Here is a 27,899-nt window from a genome sequence, read left to right as displayed (position 1 = left end):
CAGCAAGGCCTATGTACACTTCACTGGTTCTGTTTTTACCAACTTAAAAGATTTCAGCTTAAATCTTTAGAGATTCAGAAATCTGTGGCTTTTCCTTTACTGTATCTAAAGAGTTTTTTTATCATGTGAAACTAACATATTTGTATATTATTTTGTCATATATTATTAATAGTTATAAATTTATAATTTCCAATATGATCATATTCTTCAGAATAATTTGACATTAAGTATTCAACATGTCACAGCTACATAAAATATATTTACTTTCACAATATACATAAAGATCATTCTACACAGATTTCACAAAATTCGATTTATAATGGTATAGTATTAAACTGATAAAGTAATAAAAGTTATTCACAACTTATTGCGATAGTTCCATCTGAAAAGTTTGACAGATCTTTCTTCTCTGTATGAATCTATTACAAGTAGAAGAGCAAGAAGTATTCTTTGCTTTCATAACAGTTTCTATTATTCCTAGAAGTGAATATTTAATTCTTTTAGACTAACAGTTATTGTGTAATTTAGTACACATTTAGTCTAGAAAGAATTGAGGGTGTCTAATTTTAAAAAGATTAGGGCCTAAAACAGATAATAATGTACTCAAGTGAGAATTACACATTCTCCATTTTTTGAGGACTAGATGTTTTTTTGTTGTTTTTTTACAAGATATAATAGTAAATTTTATAGAATCAATGAAAAAATTAATACCCTGGTATCAAAAATTACCATGCAAGTTCATGAAATGTCTTTCAATTAACAAGGAACAAAAGTTCATTTCAAAAAATAATATTTTTAATTATATAAAAGTGTAGTAGTTAATTACAACAGCCATACGTTTGTGAAAATAATGGTTTGTAATTATATAAATATGTTAATACAAGGCTAAAAGTCTGCATCAAAGTAACACACGTTTGTAATTATTCAAATATTTGTTAAATAGTAATAGAAACAAATTTATGTAAAAATATATGATGGGATTAAATAAAAAGAGCCATCCTGGCATCAGAAAGAAACTTGTTTGAAATTTCTATAGTTAATACAGTTTCAGTTTCTTTCTTCTCTATAAGAAGAAAAGCAAGAAATACCTTTTAGCTTCCATGATAATTTTTGTTACTCTTAGAGTAAGCGAGTAAAAATTACATTCTTTTAAACATAATGACAAAAATAACATATTTCATGACACACTTAAGTTCTTATTGGTCATAGTGTTTAAAAATATTACAGGAATTAACTGTTATTTCAAAAAATTAGTAGTCTTAAAGACTACAAGTCATAAATGACAAAAGATAAACAACTGTGACTCTAGGAAGGCTTCTAATCACTTTAAATTTACAAGTTATCACAAATATTTTGTGTAGTAAAAATGGTATTTTATTTACAAAAAATATTTTGCATGAAAAAGTTATCTTCATTAGGTTTTTTGTTTTTTTTTCCCATAAATTGATTATAAGTGCATATCATTGATCATCATGCAAAACAAGTAACCTAAAGAGCTGTTAAAAACAATTAGTCATTTTATCAAGCAACTCAATATGTCAAATAAATTCAGTAGCTATGAGTTAAATAACATTTCTTTAAGCTAAGGATATAGATACAACAAGTTTAAAAAACTCTTGAATCAAGTTGTTTGGTCCAAAATATCTCATGAGAGGTAAAATGAATCAGGAAACTAAAGTTATGAACATTTAAAGTAAAACTAGTACGTAAAACCTCTGCTATGTTATCAGTTATCTTTTTCTTTCACAGTTCTTCTGAAGAAGTGAGGAATTTTCATTACTATCTTCAGAATCAGAGCTGTCATCATTACTATCTGAGAGCCATTCATCATCACTAAAAGCACTAGAATAAGCACCACTGTTTGAAGATGAAGATATGCAAGAAGAACAAGAAGTAAATGTTCCAACACTTCCACTGCTGTCATCAGAGTCCGTAGCAGAATCTTCATCAGACTGGTCAGAGGAATTCTTACTGGGTTCCTCACTCAATTTTAGGTTATCCAACTGCTCACCAACCAAAGCCACAGAATTAGATTTACATGATCCCAATGTGTCAGTTTTGGGAATATCAACATTTTCTTCTTTTTCCAAAAGTGCCAGTCTTGCAGCTGCTTCCAGTTCTTCAAGATCCAGATTTACATCTCCTTTATTTATTTCAACCTATTAAATTTATCAACAAATGTACATTATGTTTATTACTTTTAAGGTGTGCATTGTTTTTACATCTTTTGTACTTATTTCTAAGAATTCATGAATGAAACTAGTCAAGAATGTATACCACCCTACATCTGTCATATACAATGATGAGAAAGACTTTTACCCAGTACCAAACCTCATCATGTACAACTGTTATGGTGTGAAATAAATTATAAGTTGGTGTTGTGTAATCATTAATAATTTTTTAAGTCGTTTACAAATCATAAATAGAGTAAGGATTAATAACTATTATTTATTCATTGTAACAACAATTATTTATTTCTACCCATCACTCAGAAGAACTGGGAAACATGGAAAACCAGCAAGCCAGTCTGTCAGGATTTATAGTCAATCAACATTAACAATTGGTTATTCAGATTTACAAAGGTAGTGATCTTTTAATACTCAATTACTAAAGTTTACCAACATAGCCAATTTTAATACCTATTTATTAAAACCTTTAAAATCAGTTAGTAATACTTACATTTAATTCATATCTATCAGACATAAGCTATATATTAAAATTTAGTAGCAAAGTCACTGAAATTCAGTGCTCAGTAATAATCCAGGTTAACATTACATGTATACTGAAAACTTAAAAAGTCAGTTGATGCCAATGCTTCAGTTACAGTACAAAAACATATTCCTTTTATATAAACTAATAAATATTAAAAGTTGTCATTCATTTCTGAAGGACATTAAAAGTAACAGCAGTAACATCTCTTAAAATTCTTTGTTTAAAGAATTAAATTCAATATACTGACAACAAGCCCTTCAACAATCTTATCAAGTCGTTCTCATGCTACAACTGTCACTAATTAATCGTCGTCAACTATACATATCATATAATTCTTATGATAGTGAGATGAAAGAGATCCAATCGGCCTAGTCCAACTTCCACTATGGCACACATGTCAGGTGGCAATGACCACGGCCAGTTTCAGGAATGATGATGGAAAACTTATTACTGCCACAAGGATCACTCTACACACTCCAAGAAAAACGAGAATAGATCGAGGGTGGGTAGATAGATAGATCTATAGTAGTAAAAGACTGACTAGGTTCACAAAAGTAAGTAAAAGTACCATAATTGAATAGGGAGAGATTATGATCTAAGAGCATACACTCTATAAAACAAACTCTTCTATCAATGTAGGCACAGCCCCAGAGGGCTATTTCAATTAAACTCACCCAAGAGAAGAATGGGAGATGTCAACTGATCTAAAAGAACATCTAGGTTCAACTGATTGCAAATCTCTCCTGCAGACAGACCAGTAGATAGAACAAATAGTGATGGTACAACACAAAGAAATATGATTTACCACAGCCTGAAGTGGAGTGGCTAGTGAAACAGATGTGAAGGGCACATGCTAGGCAACCAGCAAAGTCACACCATCCTGGGTTTGACCATCACAACCTGTCTTTCCTATGAAGGGGAAACTCCCTAAGGGTGACAAGCATTGGCAAGGTGGAGGAAAGTTCCCTGTAAGAAGAGACAAACTGGATGGTATAAATCAGTCTGAGCCTTAATGTCATCAAAGTTGGAATGTAAGCCTCAAAAGTTCCACTGTAATCAGTATGACTATTGTAATTTAGTACGGGATGAGGACAGACAGCCATTTGGTTTGCAACCATGCCAATTCTATTTAGAAAACAGGTCTGTTGACCTACATGGTTTCTGCCCAAGGTTGAGTGGGAAGCTCTACATCAGAAAATGATAAGTCTAGTGACTGTGGGTATGACCATGTAATGGTTTTGCACCTTAGGACCCAAGCAGCATCAGAAACAGAGGTAAGGACAGAGACAGGAATTGATGTGGACCTGTCAACTCCCTTTTTCACATAGCGCAAGAAACTTTCAACATAAGATTAAAAAAAAAAGATGCAGATAGGTTGGTCTGCAAATTCACTGAGGTTGTAGAGTGGGGGGCATCAGTGTATGTCTCTGTCAACATGGAGACACAAATTTCATGCCTCACAATAGGACTTGTTGTCAAAAGTCCAGGACTATACTTTTTTTTCCCCCCTCAATCCACTTAGGTCAAGAACAGGAAGGGTGAGAGCCATCACAGTTGATGCAGTGAGACTTATGGTTTTTACCACCACCATGAGTACAGCAGAAAGAGCCACTCTTCTTATAGTGACACCATAGAGGGTTAGAAATATAAGGATGAAGTGAACATTAAAATGAGAAGGCCAGTAGCCCAAAGTACCCCATCTTTGGAAGTGGAGATATGTTTCATAGCCAAAACTCCTGAACTGGATAGACTGGCAAGAATCTCTGACTCAGGGATGTTAAGAAGATTCCTCTTAGCAACAACTACTTCATATGTATTCAGGGTAGCATGAGAAGTAACCTAAATTGATAAACACCCTAAAGCCTTGGACTTCAAGAGGAGTTTGGTGTGTCCCAGTTTGGATGTTTCAACCAAAATGCCTCAAGATCTTAATTTTTGGGCAGATCTGGGAGAGCCAGCAAACCATTCTAATATGTTTTGAATAAAAAAAATGGCAACATCTGCCTAAGAAACTTTTCAGATAGTGAGCATAAAATGAGGAATCAAGGTATGTTATCAATATATATTGAGACTGAGTATTAGAGCCCTCCAATCATGGTCTCTTACCAATCAAGAACTGTTTAACCTTAACAGTGAGAGAAGCCATGAGAAAGAACCAAAATTTCGTATCCATTGACCCCACCCATCATGAAGCTCTACAAAGGGAAAGAAACAGAGCTGAAAGCAAAGGTCTCAGCAGTAATGCTAGGGTTTCATGAACACTATACCCAAACACCAGCATCAGCAATAAGGTGCACAACACCTGTTGAGAATGTCTAATACTGGTAACTCAGTTGATGCTAGTCCCAGAGGACCAGCCAACTGTCCATAGGAAGGAGCACCCCAAGGCCAAAGTGGTGTGCTGGGGTTGGACCCCTCAAATACTAGGATCCTCTCCACCCCTTCATGAGTTGCCATTCTAAAATGATCACGACATGTCCACTTTTATCCACCTATATCTAGAGGGTTAATAAGTCATTGTCTAAGATGTATTGAAAATATCCACATATACTTGCTTCACTATATCTTGATCAATCCTTTTTTTTAATATATCAACAAAGAAGCAATTAGTTTTCTTGTCTGAATATGAGTTTCTGGCAACTATGTCACAGTAGCATCTTTTACAAAATAAATTAGACCAATCAAATGAATGAAGAATTATTAATACTTAGTAGTTTTTAGCCAAATCAACTGTCAACTGTAGGGAAAAAAATTTAATTGCAATATTTCAAACACTTAAAGGAGAGCATGAGCAAACTGAAGGGGGGGGGAAAGAGTAGCTAATTCATAACAGAGCATGAGGTGCAATAAAACAAAAAGAATGAAGATGAATGTTGAAGATAATTCATTGAAATTTCTTCCACTTTTTAATCTATCCACTGACTCTTGCACTGGAATGAAAATTTAGGAACAAATGATTTTCTTTCAGTAATATCTATATTGTAAACTTTACTGTGGTAAACTTAAAATTTTAATATTTTAAATGTGTATATAAAAACAAAAAAAAAACACACAAAGATGAGTCAGCAAACACACTAATAAAAATAGTAAGATCACTAGCTTTGCTGTATTTCAAGGTATACTACCATGAGTGGGGTAGCTATATAGTTAAGTATATTATATCATTAAAAAGTTATTGGTTAACTGTAGTTTACCGTTTCATTATTAAGAGATTTACTATGAGAGTATAAAACAGATAGAACAATAAAATGTACTTTTATAAATTGAAATATGTTCCAATTTTATATATACTATCAGATTTCTCTTCATGACTCTTTTCTCAATAAACATGTTAAACTTTCAGTGATTATAAACAAACACAGCTTACCTTTTCAAGGGCTTTAGCTAAAGACATCAAATGTTTGGGTCTAGAATAAAAATATATTTCATATAATATCATTATGGTTGCTTACATGCAACTGTACAAAAAATCTAATTTAACATTCAGTTGCAACAAGCTTCAAGATTATTCAAAAGTGTAACCACCAGGATTATTTTATTTACAACCAGCATTACATTCTAACACGAGTTAGTTTACTGCTTCTGCACAGTTTTAACCCTTTCACAACAGGTTAGAGTTCAAAGACCATGTCATCACGTTTGTGACTTGCATTCAAAATTTTATTGAACTACTATTTTATGTCAATAAGTTTGGAATCAAATTGTAGATTATAATTTATACTTTAATATTATATATCAGTTAATTTCTTAATTTAAAAGTAAATATTAAAAGAACACGATTTTAGCGAGTCATGTGGTATACTGAATATAGCACTTTTTAAAATTAGATAATTTATGTCAAAATACTAAGTCTATTGGTTTGTAAAATTAGAAACTCAAATTACTAATATTTGCAAGCTCTAATATAAAGTAAGAACATTATATGTTTTTATTTTGCCGAAATATAGCTTATATACCAAATCAAACACGGTCGTCCCATTCAACTCTTTCCATTTCTTGAAACTGTCCTTTATATACTCTTACTACAGTATATGATGTGTGAATAACCAACAAATAGCTTAGAAAGTGTTTTTCTCAGCTATTTTAATCTTTAAAAAGGCTTCCACATTCTATCAATCCCCATTTTCAAAAGGGTATGTTATATCTTTAGTCAGATCGAAGTTTTATATTTTGTAAAATCTAAAAAAATTTTAGTCACTAAGCTTAATAAATTCTAACGAAATTCTATGGTATTGGTATAGTTATTTATAGTTTCTTGGTTAAACAACTGTATACATAAAACCTAAGAAAATGTTTGTTTGATATCTTTCATGTGCAAAATTTGAAAAGGCTTAGCAACCCATGTCCAGCTACAACCGAGTACAAAGGTCATAGCAAGAAGAGATAGTTGTTTGCTTTACATCTTCATTTAGTGTTCTATATTTTCAGAAAAATAAGCTGAATAATTTATTTCTAAATAGTGATAATCTATATATGTATATATAATGGATAATAATTGAAATGTGACTTTATATTACAAAATACTAGTCTACTAAAACATAAGGAAAACTAAAGGTCACTTTTATATTACTGGATATGTGACCCATGTACATGTGCACTCTATCAATGCAAGTTGTGTAATGTTAGCTAGGCATGACTGGAAGGTCAGTATAATAAAAAATAATAAATATATATGTTCATATATAGCATTATGAGACTTAAGCTACTAAGACTAAACACTTGTATCCTTGTGTTATAATATTTTGTCATTCAAGCATGAAAAAAAGCACAGTTTATATTTATTTCTTTTTTTTTTTTTTTTTACAATGGTTATGAGGTTGATTAAGTGACTGACACCACACAGTTAAAGTATAAAAATTAATAAAATATAAAGTTTTATTGAAAACAAACGTGTGAAATTTATTTAGGAAGTTTTAGAGATTACGTAAATAATATTTGAGATTTTTGGAATAAAGAATAGTTTTTTTAATAATAACATTAAATCATTGCATTCAGACTATTAACAAAAGAGACTATTTTCACAAACAAATGTTTAGTAAAAATAATTCATTAAAAAAACTGACTTGTTTGTAAACAATATACTTTTAACCTTTACTAAAACCCTACCAAGTTTTGTGAAGATACACACACTGTACCAAACGTTATAGTGCAAATACTTAATGTGTGCAAATATATAATGTGTATATTATACCGAGCCTGTTGCAAAAGGGTTAATACAAATGTAATTTAGCCACAATTTTTAAGCCTAAATATTCCTCATGATCCAAACCTCATTCAAATCAATGTAAAAGATGAACCTTCCTCCATCCATTATTTCTAAATATTTTATTGTAAATCTAAATCAATCTCTAAAGCTTCCCTGTTAATCTACATTAGCCATAATATTTAAGCAAACTTAACAGCACAGAAATTGAAAAATAAAAATTACAAAACAACAAAGTAAAGGTTAATTTTCATAATTAGGTCATACAAGAACAATATTACCTACTTCAAGACAAGATTTGTTTTCCAAACTAAAATATATCATCTTCTCAATATAAATAAACTATATATTTCAAAAGTTTGTTTTTAAAATTAGTCAATTTATTAAGTATGCCCTTGTAGTTTTGTACTTAAGACAAACTTTCAAGTAACTTAAAAATTATAAACTCATAATGAAAATATGTAGCTTCAGAAAAACTGGATCTTACTTGATATTTTGAATCCAAACACAATAATCTGTTATGTACAAGTCATTCAGAACATATCGAGAGTCACTGTCATTCAGGGTTTCATGGATCTTCAACAAACACTTTAAAACAAAGTTTCGTCCTACAGAGAGAGAGTGTCAAAATAGTTTGATAAAATACACAAATAAATTTGTATCTATTCATTATACCTTATACAAGAATGTTGCAAAATTTTATTCTTAAATTTATATTAACTGTGTATTTCTATGCCACAATATTTTAAACATAGGTTGATAAAGAAACAGACATTTGTCATTTCTTGAGAAACAGTGGTGGAAACATTTATTGCAATTTTTCACACTTCTCATTAGAATCATTGTCTATTTCAAGGCTGTAATGCATGCAGGTGATAATTTATTTCATGGACGATGCAATACTGTCTAATTACACAGGCCTGTAGTAGTTTTATTTTCTTGAAATGTTTACATGTTCTACAATAACTTCTGTAAGATGAATCTGAACATGATATCCATTGTTTCTCCATTATGTACAGATTTTTCACAAAATGTCATATGTACTTTTACATGAGTGAATTATTTTCACTGAAACTGGGTCACATTTTGTTATGCTTAAAATGTTGACAAACACTGACAATAGATTTCTCTAGGCCCTTTAAAACATGAGCATCTTATCAATTATTCTAGAATCAATGAGAAATACACCACTAGTACATAAATGGTTAACAGACTAAATGATGTCATTTCTGGACAGTATTTGTTCATGCATGCACTTTAACATTATTTTTTCTTTTCAATATTACTTATTCATCGCTAGGGCAACAATAAGTTGTGTAAATGACCCAAACAAATTTTGTTATATTTGTGGTGAATTTGTTGTAGATTTGATCTAAATTTGATCTGTAAAAAAATCCTTATGTGATAAAAAAATATTTTTGAAATCTGCATAGATAAATTGGAGAAAATAGGTTATTGAAACCAAGACAACTTTAATGAAGTTAAAAGTTGCAGGCCTGTGTTATTACTTCAGCAGTTTTATAAGCTGTTGGTTATCATATCATTCGTGTTTTGGCCACAATAGAGGGTCTTACTGAGAGTCAGTTGATAAACCTATCTGCTACAACATACATGTAACACCACCATGGCTAAGAGTTGTAAGTTAACTCCACAGAAAAAGGCAGTCATTGTTTCCTTGAGCAAAGAGACTTTAAACAAAACAAACTGCTAGAATAATTAAATCAAACCTATCTACTGTGAATTGCAAAAAACAGAGATATAAAGATGCCAGCTGAGCAGAGCCATAGTATGTTTTGAATTTTATGCAAAACTACATGAAGGCTCTCTGCACTAGCCATCTCTACCCACCACCATCTCCTGGGCTACTCTTTTACCAAAGATAGTGGGATTGACAGTGATATTATAAACACCCCCATGGCTGAAAGGGCAAGCATGTTTGGTGTGACAGGGATTCCAACCCACAACCCTCAGATTAAAGTCAAGCACCCTTACCACCTTCCCATGTGCAGCAACAGAATGGTAGGGAAAGAAAGAGCTTACACAGCAGCTACTGATTGTGTTCTGAAGAGTCTGCAGAATCTCAAAACAACATAAAAATGATTATAGATCACTGTCACCAAGCTCACTATCCAGTTTCACCTTGATTCAGCCAGTCTCTTGGCATAGCAACTAAGAAAGTTGCTATGTTAAACTTAACTGAGTCAAAGTGCATGCTGACTGAGCTCAAACAATGTAGAGCAGAGAGATCTTCTTATATGAAACAACGTTCAACCCTCATCAAAAGCATTTTACACAACACTGATGTAAAGAAGATTTCATCAAACGTGTTTGAACACAACTATGAACAATAAGAAGGATCGGATCATATGTAGACACATGTCTAGCAGATGGAGGTGGGCCTCTGACAGGCTCTGATAATGGCAACAAGTACATGAATATTCTCGAGTCCCAATTAAAGCCAACAACTCCAAATCCCTTTGATACCTGGATGATTCTGCTCCATTCCATCATGCAATCTATGCAGTTGATGTGAAACATGGAAGAAATTTCACTCTGCGTTTGTCAAAAATAAATCTTGGGTTTCATTTTATTGCTTCAGATAAAGGACTATCTTTGAAGGGGAAGGATTGACACACCATGCTGGTCAAACAATCCTTACAAAAATTGCTAAAAAGTTAGAGAGTAACAAAGGGTGAAAGAAGAAAACAAGAAGCACATTGGAACTGTAAGAGGCCCTAATTCAAGTGTGGCATCATGAACTGCCTACATTCAGTCCCTAGTGCACTCTGTCACAGTAAAGTCAATTAAGTTATCCAAATCAGAAGTGGCACAACTGAATATTAAAACAAAAAACAGACTGTGACCTCTTCTTTGTCTATTACATTAGTGGCATTATTTTTCAATCTAGGTTTTTCTTACTCAGAGAACATTTCTGTATTTGCTAAATATTTGTTGATCATGTGCTGTAATACGTTTGTCAACAAAATTACACATATATGTTTGGATGACTGAAATATGAGTTAGCTTACACTACACAATATCCACAACTGTTTTACACTAGTTCTGAAACTTCCACAACATACAATAAGTTACAGAAACCAAAAAAATGAGAAAAACCAGGTGATCCAATATTTTTTTCATCACTTTGCAAGTCAAAATAGTAGAAATATCAGAAGTTGTCATTTAAGTTAACATACACCCTATAAATATCAACAACAATGCAATTAATTTTACATCTTTTGAATCCTTTTACTTTCAGAGTTTTCCTTAGTCCAGACAAGTTCTTCAAATCACATCAGTCTGGAACATTCAGTCATGTTTGTAGGAGTTATCAAGAACATAAGACTTTTCATATATATATTAGGCATTGCTAATGTTACACAAACTGAGCCAGAATATGTCTTTGAACATATATCAGTATATTCTTAAACAAAACATATAGCATAAAAATATGTTTTACTGATGAAACAGCCCAAATCTAGACATTATGTAAAAGGTATATGCTACCTTAAACTACTTTAAAGAATCTCATAACATGGATGGTTAAAAACTGTAAGATAATAATTATAAATGTATAAAAAACAAAGGATGGGACAAAACTTGCTAAGACAATATTCTTTATAACTTTAATAACTAGAAAAAGTTACCTAAGCTTAAAATCTGCTGAGTATCTTTAACCACCTTCATGGCCAAATTCCAGTTACGTAACAATGGGTAACAAAGGCTACGTCGAACACTGGTAATGGTCACACTTTTAATGATGTAAATACCTGTAGTCACAGAGAACAAATTATTGAAAAAATTCATATCTTTATTTTTTTTTTAAACTAATATCTCAACTACATTAACAGCTAAAGCATAACTAAAACAGGTCCAGTCCTACATTTTAGTTATCTAAACTAACGAAACTCACCTCCAACCACGACAAAGTAGCACTTAACTTGCTGATGGTCCAGCTTGACTCTACCTGGTGATACCAGACACATGGAGATTGGAGATAAAAAGAAATACTAGTTTCAGTCTGTTAGTTATGGAGTTATTAAAACTGTTTTAATTTACTTCTTATTAGTTTATTTTGTAAAATTAATTTGAATTATCTTAAAAATTTTGACCATAGCATGAAAATTACCACTGGATATGCTAAAACTAATGTATGATTACAGTTAATAATAAAGGTTTAAAATTTAACAGAAATCTACAGAGTATACTTAATAACTCTTAGAAGAAAATAAAAACTGGAAGAAAATATTCCAATCAGAGATTCAATCTAACTTAGAGATCAAATATTGGCTGATAAATAAATGTTTAAAACTGATCTGAATGTAGAACTCCAAATTATTCATAAACTTTCCATCATACATTTAAATAATAATAGTTCTGTCACTTATTAATCTAGAGAGACATGCCAGATTGCATAATAATGCTGTCATACATTAATCTAAAAGAAAAAAAAAAATAAATAAATTCAAGACATGTAACAACTGAAAAAATAAACCTAAACAACAACTCAAGTTCATTTCAAGTAACTCAAACTAACCGTTTGTTCACCTTCTGTTGTTCGAATATCATAAGCATAAGCAAACAATATATCCACAAGACCTAAAAACAAGGTTTGCTTAGTAGCCTTGCTGAGTAAATGTAATGCAAGTTAAGAGAAATAAGAAACATAACACTAAATTATACACTGAAATTATACAGGGTGTTCGGAAAGTCACTGTGCAGTTTTGTAATCATATTTTATTCAATCTATTTCAAGCCAGCAACTGATAGCAGCATTTTGAAACAAAATAAGAAGTCTCCAGGCCTGTATTGATGCCAACAGGGGTCACTTTCAACATTGTTTATAATTGTCATTCATATTTACCTCTTGTATTCTACATTGAAACACGTCTGTTAATAAATATATAAGTGCACGGTGACTTTTCAAACACCCTATATATGTATTAATAAACAAATTTATTCAACTCAAGTAAGATGTAATTATCATTTTAATACCTTCTAATTACAGTAATATCTTTTAATGTACAGTCATAAAAAAGTCCTAATAAAATATAACTTTAATATATGCAATTTTAAGGAAACAAATTAACTATTAAGCTTATAAATTAAATTATAATTATTAATTTTATTTTAACATATAACAGACAAAATACTAGAAAAACGATAAACTAAAATTCAATACAATGTTAATATTTTACTCTAGTGGTTTTTTCAAAACAAATAATTAACCATCTAAAATACAGTTTAGCAGAAAACACATAAATTTCAAAGGTAAAGGATATATTCCTTTTTTGGTAGTTTCCTCATTTTTTCTTTTTCTGCTTCTGTAAAACTGACTGAAATAATGAAATTGATAAAAATGAGAAGCATACTCAGGGCACTTTACACATTATGCTAAGCCTAATTATTAAAATATTAACCATCATTCACACTTATAGCAAGATTTTTATAATAGTGGTATAACTGAGAGCATGCTTACAAATTTAATAACAAAATCATGTCATTAGTAATCATTTGTTTGTTCTATTTATAGCAAAGCTACATGATTAATCATTTATCCATGAAGATCGATCACATGAAACAGTACAGCATAAAATAACTGATTAATCAAACTTGCAAGTAAATTTATTAATGCCATAAAAATAATTAAACAAGTTAAATGAACGTTTCCAATCACTAGTGTTTTCAATTATTACAACTATTCATATAATCGATGTGTGCATTATGATTTCTAACTATTCAATTTAAGGTTGCTGATCAGCTTAATAGATTAGTGTCACAACACAAAATTAATCAACCATAAAAAATATTGATTCTTATCATTATAATTTTCAATTATTTCATGTCATTTTACGCTTTGAAATAAGATTGAAACAAAAAAAAATGATTAAGACATTTTTTCAACATAAAAACACAATGTACATAATGTTTTAAATACTATTACAATAAATTGCTACATATTTCACTCTCACCTAATTCATCTACATTACTAGAGTTTCCCAGATTATAGCAGAGTTTTTCCCATGGAGCTTGGAACTCCATCACTTGTTGGACTAGCTCAGTTTGATGCATGTCAGCACTAATAAAAAAATAAGCTTTTTATTTCATGTCATTATATTCAATGTCAAAAGTTGCAGCCACATAAAACTGTCACCAAACTTTCAATTATCAATAGCTCCTGATCAAAGCAAGTTAATTATACAGAGTCAAAACTAAAGAGAAAAAGTAACTTAAGAAACATACAGCTACCTTTAAGTATATAATGTCATAACAATTCACAAGAAAATAGAATGGATTAATTGCTATTAAAAACATAAACACATTACATCCAGACACGAGATATAACAAACTTTCAAAAAGTAATAACTGTAAATTTTCATTACAGGTAATGATCATCATTGAACTGGACATTTTCTGTGGTCATTCTTTCTCTCCTCCTCTCTTCAACAGACTTATGATCTGGATTTTTAACATCCACCAAGTCTGGTAATTCTTCCTTTGAATAAAATATTAAAACTATCAATAATTGACAATCAACAAAATTATGATCTGGATTTTTAACATCTACAAGTCTGGTATTTCTTCCTTTAATTAAGAAAATAAAACTATCAATAACTGACAAATTTTTTAAGCTACAACTGTGAACGAAATAACATGATAATCTCATACTCATCAATTAAAAAGAAAAGTAATATATATTTATATATACAATATATTTATGATATTCATATGTAACAGACAAATATTGTTTTTGAACATTATTTAAAATTTTCAATGAGCATTTTACTTTATAGTAGAAAATGAATGTTCCAGATAGATTTCAGATATGTATACAACAAACTGGGATCTCTTCTTTATACACTACCATCATTTCTCAATTTGGAATATAAAAAAAAAAATTGTTGAATTGAAACTATCCTTTATTGCTCCTAAAGAGTTTGTTTTAATGCAAAGACACAAAATAAGGTATATGTGCTCTGTTCATTCCAGAGAAGTGAACCCTGGATTTTTGCATTGTAACTCTGTAAACTTACAGTTGACCCACCATACAATCCTAAATAGAGACCATAAAAAATGAACTAGTACCTATAATTCCAGTTGGCATATATAGTTAAAATTCAACACTAAACAGAATTGTCAAAAACCAATTGTAAACAAAAAGCACATAAAGTTTGAGAAATGTGAAACAACAAAATGAATTAACACTAAAATAAAGACCTTTGTTGCTAGAAACATTAGTACCTGAAGACGAGTACACACTCCATATGTTGTTAGATAAAGAAACATTAGTACCTGAAGACGAGTACACACTCCATATGTTGCTAGATAAAGAAACATTAGTACCTGAAGACGAGTGCACACTCCATATGTTGTTAGATAAAGAAACATTAGTACCTGAAGACGAGTGCACACTCCATATGTTGCTAGATAAAGAAACATTAGTACCTGAAGACGAGTGCACACTCCATATGTTGTTAGATAAAGAAACATTAGTACCTGAAGACGAGTGCACACTCCATATGTTGCTAGATAAAGAAACATTAGTACCTGAAGACGAGTGCACACTCCATATGTTGTTAGATAAAGAAACATTAGTACCTGAAGACGAGTGCACACTCCATATGTTGGTAGATAAAGAAACATTAGTACCTGAAGACGAGTGCACACTCCATATGTTGCTAGATAAAGAAACATTAGTACCTGAAGACGAGTGCACACTCCATATGTTGCTAGATAAAGAAACATTAGTACCTGAAGACGAGTGCACACTCCATATGTTGCTAGATAAAGAAACATTAGTACCTGAAGACGAGTACACACCCATATGTTGCTAGATAAAGAAACATTAGTACCTGAAGACGAGTACACACTCCATATGTTGCTAGATAAAGAAACATTAGTACCTGAAGACGAGTACACACTCCATATGTTGCTAGATAAAGAAACATTAGTACCTGAAGACGAGTACACACTCCATATGTTGCTAGATAAAGAAACATTAGTACCTGAAGACGAGTACACACTCCATATGTTGCTAGATAAAGAAACATTAGTACCTGAAGACAGTACACACTCCATATGTTGCTAGATAAAGAAACATTAGTACCTGAAGACGAGTACACACTCCATATGTTGCTAGATAAAGAAACATTAGTACCTGAAGACAGTACACACTCCATATGTTGCTAGATAAAGAAACATTAGTACCTGAAGACGAGTACACACTCCATATGTTGCTAGATAAAGAAACATTAGTACCTGAAGACGAGTACACACTCCATATGTTGCTAGATAAAGAAACATTAGTACCTGAAGACGAAAGTACACACTCCATATGTTGCTAGATAAAGAAACATTAGTACCTGAAGACGAGTACACACTCCATATGTTGCTAGATAAAGAAACATTAGTACCTGAAGACGAGTACACACTCCATATGTTGCTAGATAAAGAAACATTAGTACCTGAAGACGAGTACACACTCCATATGTTGTTAGATAAAGAAACATTAGTACCTGAAGACGAGTACACACTCCATATGTTGTTAGATAAAGAAACATTAGTACCTGAAGACGAGTACACACCATATGTTGTTAGATAAAGAAACATTAGTACCTGAAGACGAGTACACACTCCATATGTTGTTAGATAAAGAAACATTAGTACCTGAAGACGAGTGCACACTCCATATGTTGTTAGATAAAGAAACATTAGTACCTGAAGACGAGTACACACTCCGTATCGTTCACTAGCAAACCCATATTTTTCTCCACATACAATAGTGTCATCTGACCAAGGTATCTGTTCAATCTGCCAATCAAATTCATCATCATCTTTGTCTTCTTCTAGTTCTGTAGAGTCTGTAAGAAATAAGAATGAAGTGTTTCAAGTAAACAAGGAGGAGAACAACAAATGAAACCTTTAGCTGCTCTTGTGTTCATTAAGGCTGGGAGCAGGTCTTCAAAATACCCAGAACAATACAAACTAGCCTGAAGGAACATCCAAGCAGTTTCCGAAAATACATCACCATTGACAGCACTCTAGCCTTCACAATGGATATTATTCTCCAAGTAACATGTGCAGACCTAAAGATTTTTGGCACACTAATAGAGGAAACTTACTTCTACTTTGATTTATACAATCCAGGTTTCAAATCCTTGGAAGAACTTATCAAAAAGAAAAAGGGAACCATCAGTGAGGGCCATCTCATCCTAAGAAAAGGTAAAATACTCAAAGTGTTGCATGACATGATAAAAAGTGCAATCTTTTAAACCTTAATACCAAACTTAATTCAGACAAAAAAACAACAAAAAACATTAATGAAACTCTATGCAGCCCTAACAGATACCCAAAATTCCAGGCACATGTGGAATAGCAATGTTATATTTAAAAAACAAAAAATAATAAAATAAAAATAACATTTCCTAGCCTCAATACAAACAGCCCCAATCAACACATTATGCTGTTTTCAGCCTCCAAATCAACCACAGTACTAACGGAGGTTCATGTATTTCCCAAACAACATCTAGACACCACTTTATTCCAAACCATCTTAAACCAAAATATATATATAAAACTAATGTGCAACTAATATGAATGGTAATATACCACACAACCTCATTGAAAATAATGACCACATGGTAATAAACAACAGAACTCCAATTCGTACCCATCATAATAAATCTCACAATAAGTTTAGCATACATTTTGCAGTTTCGAATTTCCCACACAAGCAACTTTTAGACACACTGGAGGAAACAACAACCACATTTCTTTTAAACTTAATTATCAATGTACAAAACATAATATCCAACCTACTACCAAAAGTTTGACTTCACCAAATCCAAATATAATAAAATTAAACATACTACCAATATCCTTCTATTCAGTCAACTCCAGCAGCAAGTTAAGCATATATTTCTCAGAAATATCAAGTGCTTATAACACAAGCATTAACACTTATTGTTTCTACATGTTACAAAAACCAAAATATTAATCACTAGTAGTTAACTGCAGAAATATTCAACTATAAATCAGAAAGGAGATATCTCTAGACTACTCATACACAAATCTTAAATCTCAGCAATCCAGGTAATCATTGGCCAATTAGTCTTCTTAATGCAGATGTAACACACTGGAAAAATAATAGCAGCAACATTGTTATTTCACCTCGAAACTGTTTGTTTTATGTTTCACATAAAGTTACACAATAGTTATTTGCACTAGCCATACAAAATTTAGCAGTAAAAAACTAGAGGGAAGGAAGTTAATCAACACTGCCCACTGTATCCTACTGGGCCACTACTTTAAAATTGAAAAGTCAGACTGACCATCATTTTTAAATGCCCCAGAGCATGAAGGATAAGCATGTTCTATGCGATGGGAAATGGAACTTGTGATGCTCAGATTGTTAGTTGAGCTCTTAAATATCATGCCATGCAAGACTCCCTAGACACTGACAACTTACTAACAGACATCCAAAATGCATCACAAAAACATCACCAAAAAGCCAACCACTTAGTTAAGAGATTTCTTATCAGTTCATCAAAGATTTAATCATAACCATGTAATGGTTGCAAGTATTTCTAAATGTTAAAAAAACAACCTTTGATTCAGTTTGGCACAAGGGCCTGCAGTATAAGCTGTCTCAATACAGCATTCTCATTTTTTTTAATTCACTGGATTTCAAGCTTCTTATCAAGTTGTACAGCAAAGGTAAGAATAAACAACACAGCCTCAGCAACATTTACAGTACAAGCAGATGTACCACAAGGCTCAATCTTAAGCTTAAAATTGTACATTATCTTCATCAATGGTGTTAACTTTCCAAAACTTCCACAAACTCGCACATCTCAGTACACGAATGATACTGCCATACATATCTGCCAACAATAAATAGCACCATCAAAAGTTAAGATATCCTTAAACCATGCAACAGCACAGTGTAACATCTGGCATGCTAGATTAAACCCACAGAAGATAGAAGCTATAGTATTCCATTAAACACTTACAAGAAATACTAGGAAAGTAAATAAAGTTCAACTTAAACTATAACATGTATATCAAGTTCTCCTAATTTCCAGGACTAATATTCAACAAATAACCTGAAATACACACTTCTCTGAATCTTTAACTAAAGTATGTCAAAGAATAAATTATCTTCAGAAAAAGAGAAAATTATACTAAAAATACAAAGTACAATCCACATCCTAATCTATAAATAACAGAATATGATGGCGTAATAACACACACGTCAAAATATCTGTACAAGTCAGAGTCACTACAATTTGAAGCAATTTGAATAGTATACTATCTCCAAATTTACACCATTGGTATACATACCTCCATAAAATAAACAATTTAAAAAGTGAGATAACTGGTGTTAAACAAAAAAAAAAATCTATCAAAATTCACCATTGACACAATTTGCAAAATCATGTAAAACATTAGTTTCCTGTAATAAACATACACCACTCTTTAATTTAAGAAAACCACTAAATATACAGGACACAAACCAAATACCACCTTTTACCTTTTCTAGTCCCTTCTTTTCAGGTTACAGACAGGTGAGGACAAGGACTCTTCTATGACATCAGTTTAATGTTTTTAACAGCACATTTTGCTACAATCTATCCTTAGTTAAGACCATTCTGTTAGTAAACATTTGTAAGAGTAGGCCAAATGATAAACAGAAAAAGGTACCAGGAATTAAAAAAAAAGTAGAGAGAAAGAAGAAAATTTAACTTTACCAAGGATTTGCCATCATCTCTGCATGAGGCTGACAATTAAATGAAGCAATTGTCAGTTAATCAAATTCTAAAATTACTAGTTAGAAAACTACAATTTTAAAAATCCTGAAAATATCCGAGTTAGGAAAAACAATTCATTTAGGCTTCAAAATACAACTATATAGGAATGGAACAAAAAGGAATTAATTACTTTCTGAGCACCTTTGTCTTCAAACCAAAAATCCCCCCACAAATGACTAGATTTGATCAAAGAGGATCTACATGATCTCTGATGAATTCTACATAAACCATTTTGTGGAACTAAATATTCAAACTATTTACTGCTGTAAGAAGTAAGGATGAAGTAGTTAAAGTATAATTCATACAGTTACATGTTAATTTATTTCTAAAATACAAGAACATAAGGATTCTGTCTATTATTTCATAATAAAATCTTACTAGAGGAATGGGTAATAAAGCCCACAAACTTTTCATACATTTAGAAGCTCTATATTCCTTGTAACAAGCAATCTATTCTTCAAAACAAAGAGGGATAATAAAAATAACCCTACCGAGGACTTCAATTAGTGGTGATGCTGCAGAGAGTTTTCCTGATGGTGTTAAGAGTTTGGTAATCATGTCCAAACCTTCAAAGACTTCACCAGGAGATGTCTTGGGCATCTTTATAGTAAATGTACCTAAATAAGACCAATGAGTGAATCATTCAAAACAATTAATACTGATGTTTTCCAGTAGAAAAACTCATTAATAACACACATCACAAAAGTGAAAAACTGTTAGCCATAAAACAAAACCTTTTCTTAACACCAACAGGAGGTCTTTTGTTTTGAAACAGTAACATAGCGAATCTGTTATTCTGGGTGGTAAAACATTTTAAAGTAAAATATATTTGGTAATAACTTAGAGAGAACACTGTTTTTGAATGATAAACATACTCTTTATTACTTTATTCAAACTTTTATTAATCATATGTAATAACTACTAACACAACATACAATTTGTTTGGTAACACAAACTTTAATTGTACATTGGGTGAATCTTTTTTCACAATATCACAAGATTTCTTTCCTAGAAATCACAAGAAAGCATAAGAAGTTTTCAAATAAATTATGTAAATAAATCATGTTGTTTGATTGAATATAATACAGTTTTGAACTGTATTAATCTTTCACCATCATACTGCTTGAAAGTCCTCACTGATCACAGCTTAAATGCAAGGCATTGGTAAGCAAACTTCTTTTAAATTCAACTGTGTGATGCTTTAAGTTTTAACATTTCTCATTGAATAACAACAGATGTATATGAACTGGAAGCCCCACAGAATACTACAGTACAAATAAATAAAACATTTATTATTCCACTGAAATAAAGACCATTATTACATAAAATGTACTTCGCATATTCAGTGGTGATTAGTGAAAAAAAAAAAAAGACAAGTTAAAGTACACGTCATTTATGACAAATAGTTTGTGCAAAGAAACTACAAATTTAGTATTTAAATAACACAAAATATTTACAAAATATTCATTACAGTACAGCCTAAATGGCATTTCTTTTAACCTTTTTCTGCATCATATGTAGCTTTTTCATTTCCATTTTCATTCACTTCTCCAGGCAAAGTCAACCTGTTTCCAAAACAAAAAATAATTAGCTTCAGGAAGCACACATTACAAAAGTAATAATTTCTTAAGTATATAACAATGAACAGAAAATTGACTTTATGAAAATGTCTAGCAAGAGAAATAAAGAATTGAGAGAAAACTGTACAACAATGGAATGTGAAAGATTTTCTTCATAAAGATATGAAAAACAGGAGGTTAACTAGAAGTTATTTTTCAATTACTCTTGTGATGTGTTTGTATGTTCAAAAAAATATTCATTTTGGCACAGTACAGATTCTAATAAAATATTTTGTTCTCTTGCCATAATTTTTAAACAATAAATATAAACAGAAGAAGCAATGAAACACCCCCATAAAATATCTATTTAAACTTTATAAAACCAAAATATATTTGTTGTTATTCATGATGATGAGTAACCCACTTGAAATAAAAATGCATTCTTTGTTAACCTGAAGATGATCTAAAAAGGTCAAAATATGGTTCTGTACTTTATTTTAATTAAAGCTTTAATACTCATACCAGCCGTCATTTGAATATATTTGTTGTGTGTATTTTCTTATAGCAAAGTCACATCGGGCTATCTTCTGAGTCCATCAAGGGGATTTGAATCCCTGACCCTGATTTTAGCATTGTAAATCTGTAGACTTACTGCTGTACCAGCAGGGGACATATTTGTTATTAAATAATGTATTTGGTTGTTTAAACTTCAGCATTTTCTTATATGAAATTTAGACTAAACAACCAGATCAGAAACCCAACATTCAAGTACAGCCTTCTCAAATTTAGAACTACTGATAAAAATAAAGGCAGATAGTTAACAGCAACCACAAGGGTTTCATCCAGCTTTGAATAAATAGGACTAACTGTCACTCTTATAACATGCCCACAGTTGAAAGTGCAGTGTACGTTTACCTGTATTGAACATTAACTTTGAACATTTCATGAGGTATAAAAATGTTAACTTGTTAAAAATAATTAAATTACACAATCTGATGATCAAAACATCTTAAATAAGTCATCCTGGTTTGCACCTTAATTGATTCTCAATATTTAATAATGTTTAATACAATTTTCTACAAAATTCCTAGCAGTTTAGTATTTACTTCAAGTTTACAAACCTAACAAATAAACAGGTAAATATTCTTCCAATAAGTCACAGAATCAAGGTTCCTAAAATTCTTCACTAATTTTTAACTCTGTTTGGTTTAAAATACCAACATGGTAGCTTCAGTGACAAAACACAATAAACAATCTATAATTTATTTTCCTAATTTTTACTTTCATTCACTTCATTTCCTCTCCAAATTTTGCCCTTTTCTCTTTTCCTCTTTCTTTGAATTTCGATATTTATTTGGAAAACTTCTCATTCCTGTACACCATCTGTTTTTTCTTGTCATTCTTTCTGGTGCTAATGTCTTCAAACAGAGTACACAAACACTAAGGATTGGTTTTTGGAACTCAATATCTCTACCATTATTCTCAGGCATGTAAATCAATACCATAACTTCACGAAAACAACACACACACACAAAATATAAATGTAATTTACAACAACAAAGTCAAATGCTTCTACAGATTTGCTGAAGACCTTTATACACACAGTCACATCGTGTTCTCATGTACCACACAAATATTACACCACTCAAATTTGCCTATGACAGTCTTCACTTTGGCTTCTCTACCCTAGTTTATAACTGGTTTATTCTGTGGGGTTTTTACCTTGGTCTTTCTACTCTAGTTTCCAACTTCAAATGCTTTATTCTGTGGTGTTTTTTTTTGTATAATCTACATCTTTATTATTTCAGAAATTTCATAACATACTACCATACAGAATAAGTAATTTGTGAAACACTGCATTCTTAAAGGTGTCAGTGTATAACATCATTCTCTAACAACCACATTAAATATTAGCATTCAAATCTTGTAATACTGTGTTGAAAATAATTTACTACATGACATATGATTTAATATATACTCACCTCAGAAAATAAGGCTTGGAGAAGAACTTAAAATCATTCCCTTCAAAGAAGAGCTCTGCCTCTGTAACCTGTATAGACAGTACAATAAAGTCAAAGAGAAAGATGGACAAGGTACATGTGAATTTTTAAAAACAAGCATCAGTGGAAAATTTAAAGATTTCAAATGATTCTAAAAAAAAAAAAGTGTTCAAGTACTTGATTATGGGAAATTTCTGTGGTAAAGTCAAATGTCTTTTTAATCAGTAGTGTAGAATATTTATATAAAATCTATTTAACAATCACAATTTAAATCTTTTCCAATAAACTATCTTGAAAACTCATTTTATGTAAAATGGATTTAAATATAAATTAAGATCAAAACATCACTGTGACACTTGTAACTACTACCTACTAATGGTTAAAGTGCAATTTTTAAAAGAGGTGAAACACTCCCTTTTGTGATCCACTTTGACATTCCAAACAGACAATGACCATTAATGGCTTAAATCTTCAAAAGGAAGAGCTTTGTTTTAGACCATTCCACCCTAAGTTAACTCTGCTAAACACACACAATACACAGAGCATATAAAAGTGATCTAGGATCGAAGCAAAGTGCTCTTTCTAACTCTCCCACTCTGATGCACTGTCACTAATAAAAAATATGTTTGTTGTGTGTTTAAGATAAACTTTCTATGTTGCACAACACTCTTGTTGTTTTCCAATCCTCATTACCAACTCTGTAATTAGCAGCAAGGTGAGTGGAGTCTCACCTAACAAGTTTGTGCACAATGATTTTATGTCCATCAAACTAACAGTTTTTGTATGAACCATTTAGTTTAATCATGCAGAAAGCCATGAAGTAAGAACCATATATTTCAATAGCATGTTCCTGTTTTTGGTAGAATTAAAAGGAGCAGGTAAACATAAAACAATTACATGATAGATGTTCTGATATAAATTATTTAGTCAATTTTTTTAATAATCTCAATGTAATTAATCGCTACTGGCAGTCATCAGCACAAATCAAGTTTATCCTATAATTATATGTGATAACACATACTGATTTTTTAAAAAGATTATACTTTGTCCTTAGCCAGTGTTCATTAATAAGGAAAAGTTACATTTCACTTGTACAGCTTTCTCAAAATTTAAAAGATAAGCAAACTGAAAGATACGGCATAATAAGCAGAGAGGTAGAAATGACACAGTAATCATGGTAATATAAACAAGAGCAATCAGAGAGATTGCATACCTTCACCCTGTCACTCCTTTTCAAGATTGCATACATTTACATTGGATAACATCAAATTTCAGAAAGTTCTTCTCACGTCCATAATTATCAACAATTCAAATTTTTTGTAGGGTAAAGAAGAACCTCAACCTGAAAGCTGTACAAGTGAAATACTTTGCATGATTGGGTTTTTGCTTAGAAATTCAATAGGGCGGCTTTTTGAAACATGAAGTATTTGAGAGAGAGAGATTTATCAAAAGTTGTTGTTGTTACTAATATACGTGGGCATGAAAATAAACTCGGATATTTAAGTCTTACACTTAATGGATGAGAATCGTAGCTCTGCAAACAGTAAAGTTTCCAGTATATTACTTAGATATGAGATGCATTAACTTTTAGATTAATAGGTAAACTAAACAAAGTCATTCACTAACACAAGTTCAACAACTTCTGCAAAAACTCATGCATGACAAATAATGCTGTATTCTCCGAAACTCCCACATGTGCCATATTATTAGTTACTATCAATGAAACATTATCTTTCAATTTTATTTTCAAAAACTCATCTACAAATTGCCTATACAGTTGTCAATATTCCATTTCAAACAGGGTTTCCTTAACTGTCAGTGATGATATGCTGTCTCTTAGAAACATTGGCTACTAATGACTTCTGTCGAAGCTGTACTTCACATCATGATATTGTGCATTATATACACTATTTAATTATGTATATTTTGTTTCATAGATAATTCAAACAAAATTGCTGATAAAGTATTATTTTGTATAATTATTATAGAACTTTTGATAATCAATTGAATAGCTAAGTATGTCTGAAAGAAAAACTCATCAAAATTGTGTATTTGTTCTATCTTTGATTTGCCAAGCTTTACCAGAATAATCAATCTTTATTTTCATTTTAACCTCTCAAACCTTTCCTATACAAATACGTCAATGACGTAACACACCCAAGGTACTGTGCGTTTCTTTTATGACTTTAAACTGTGAACTGCTTTATTAAAGCAACAAACTTAAGATGAAAGTTACTTATTAAATAGAAATAGTCTACCTCAATAATAGTACTTTGTTAAAGACATTTATGCTACAGTAAAATTATCCTTCCTAACCTTTTCCAGAGATCTTACATTCCACTTAGGTGAGTATCTAACTACTGACAATGCCATATTAATAGTGGCAAAACTGTTTTTAAATATGTTTTTTTTATCCCATTTTAGTGTTGTCTTTTTTATTTATAGTGTGAGACATCTCCAACATTTATATCTATTTTGAAAGTTTGTTAAGTGAATGAGAGAGGTTTTTCATGCTTTCCTGTTTCTAGTTTTATGAATCTTTCTGTTCATTCAGTGTAATACAAGTTTGTTAAGACAAAACTGTTAACTTGCTATAGAACTTGTACCAAAGATATTAGGTCATCTCACAAGTAACATCTGAAAATTTAATAGAGAAAGTGCATCACCATTTCTGTCTTTGTAGAAGGCTTTAATGACTAAAATATGTAGTAGGACATATATAAAAATGTTCAGACAAATAAAAGAAACTAACCCAAATCTACTCTTTCAGATCATTAATTAAATAAACCCTCAGAAGAGAGATGTGTCTGAAGATCACATTAGGAATTGAGAGTTTCAAAAAGGCAATAGTGCAGCAGAAACTACATGAAACATTCAAGGTGTTTATGGTGCAGTCTCTCTCAATGAACAAAAATGTCAAAGGTGGTTTCAGAAGTTCAGAACGAGTGACTACAGCTTAAGTGATGCACCACGTTCAGGTTATCTTGTTGCATCTAATGATGACTTGCTGCACTTAAAGATTGTGCTGTAACAGTCGAAGAACTAGCACAGAAGCTTAATTCAACCCATTCAACAGTTCATAATCATGTGCAACAGCTTGGAAAGGTGTCAAACCTTGAAAAATTGGTACCCCATGATTTGACAGAAGCCAGCCTTTGAGCAAGAGTGGAGATTTGCACTTCTCTGCACTCTCGTGAACATAACACCTTTTTTGGACAGGTTAGTGATTAGAGATAAAAATGGATATTTTATAAAAATGTTAAGTGCTGCAGACAGTGGCTTAGTGGAGATAAAATGACTAAAGCACAGCCCAAAATGGACCTCTACCCTAAGAAAGTCTTGTTAAGTATTTGGCAAGATAATGTTGGTGCGATCCACTTTGAGTTGCTACCACTCAACGTAACGATTACATCAGACTTCTATTGCCAACCGTTAGAACGCTTGAATGTTGCACCGAAAGAAAAGAGGCCTGCTTTGATTGACAGTAAAGGTGTTGCATTATACCAGGATAATGCATGGGCCCCCCATACAACAAGGATCACATCTGCATAGACTGAAGAGCTAAACTGGGAAAACTTCCACATTCTTCTTATTCTCCAGACCTTGCCCTATCTTATAATCATGTACTCCAAAGCTTCCATGATGATGAGAAAGTTTGCAGAACTATCTTGCTGGAAAAGAGCTTGGACATGAAGATTTCAAAACTACCCTCCCTACATTCTTTCCCTCCAAACCCCAAAATTTTATAGAAGTGGCATTCAGAAGCTTGCAAGTCATTGACAAGAAGTAATTAATAATAATGGAGCATGCATTATTAATTAAATAACATTAAAAGCATTTGAAGTCCTTTCTTTCTCTTTTTTTTTTAACCTAAAAATCGGACATTACTTAAGGAATGACCTGATGCATTAAGAAACTTACAGAAAACCTACTTATGTGGCAAGAAAGTTAAATTGGACACAGGTTTTGAAAACTTGTAAAAATAAAGATCTATTCCAACTTTTCCTTCATGTAAATTGCTTATACCAAATTAAAGATGCAGCTAACAGGTACCTACAATACAAATACACTACTCAGGCAAAATACACAACTTAAGTATAAAGAACAAAACTATTTGATAAATAGAATGCTGGTGTTGAAAGTGACCATGGCCACATTGATTACTCCTGAAGATGATGCTTTTTATGAACTTTTATTAAAAAAAAAAAAGATAACATATCTGGATAATAGAGTTAAAGTAAATCATGAAAGAAAGTTAAAGGAGCAACTTCTACTTTAATAATAAGATGTCAGTAATTTATAGCTGTTCACGACTTATCAACTAATTTAAACAGATTTTCAAAACTAGATGTTATGAAAATAAAAAAAAAGGACAATTTTTCCATTTTCCCAAAAAGAACATCTTTGTTGGTTAAAACCAGGATTGGACGCTTCTGTCAGAAAAATAATTATTTAATTAAACACAAAAGCATGAGATAAGACAACATGACATGATTTATGAACAAACAGCACAGAATCATTTTGTTATAAAAACAAAATTTTACTCAGGTACCAAAAAAACATTTTATTTAATGTTCTCAGCGATTTTTTTGCTGAGAAATTAAAAAGGTTGATG

At 31.4% G+C, this 27,899-nt stretch overlaps 1 protein-coding gene across 1 annotated transcript in view; it reads right to left on the bottom strand.

Annotated features, from left to right (window-relative positions):
* Window positions 1-1,593: 1,593 nt before the first annotated feature.
* LOC143226474 (protein SHQ1 homolog) overlaps window positions 1,594-27,899 on the bottom strand; it is a 34,312-nt gene continuing 8,006 nt past the window's right edge. The window contains exons 3-15 of the mRNA XM_076457491.1: window positions 23,267-23,334; window positions 21,226-21,290; window positions 20,217-20,342; window positions 16,634-16,776; window positions 14,299-14,411; window positions 13,888-13,994; window positions 13,198-13,251; window positions 12,453-12,553; window positions 11,825-11,882; window positions 11,563-11,685; window positions 8,403-8,523; window positions 6,080-6,119; window positions 1,594-2,159 (exon numbers count right to left, since the gene is read on the bottom strand). Of these exons, the coding sequence (XP_076313606.1) occupies window positions 1,731-2,159; window positions 6,080-6,119; window positions 8,403-8,523; window positions 11,563-11,685; window positions 11,825-11,882; window positions 12,453-12,553; window positions 13,198-13,251; window positions 13,888-13,994; window positions 14,299-14,411; window positions 16,634-16,776; window positions 20,217-20,342; window positions 21,226-21,290; window positions 23,267-23,334 (1,548 nt within the window). The 3' untranslated portion in view covers window positions 1,594-1,730. The remainder of the gene's footprint in view (window positions 2,160-6,079; window positions 6,120-8,402; window positions 8,524-11,562; window positions 11,686-11,824; window positions 11,883-12,452; window positions 12,554-13,197; window positions 13,252-13,887; window positions 13,995-14,298; window positions 14,412-16,633; window positions 16,777-20,216; window positions 20,343-21,225; window positions 21,291-23,266; window positions 23,335-27,899) is intronic.

Source organism: Tachypleus tridentatus, chromosome 9 (assembly GCF_004210375.1).
Source record: "Tachypleus tridentatus isolate NWPU-2018 chromosome 9, ASM421037v1, whole genome shotgun sequence".
Lineage (NCBI taxonomy): Eukaryota > Metazoa > Arthropoda > Merostomata > Xiphosura > Limulidae > Tachypleus > Tachypleus tridentatus.
This window is presented reverse-complemented; position numbering and strand designations above follow the sequence as displayed.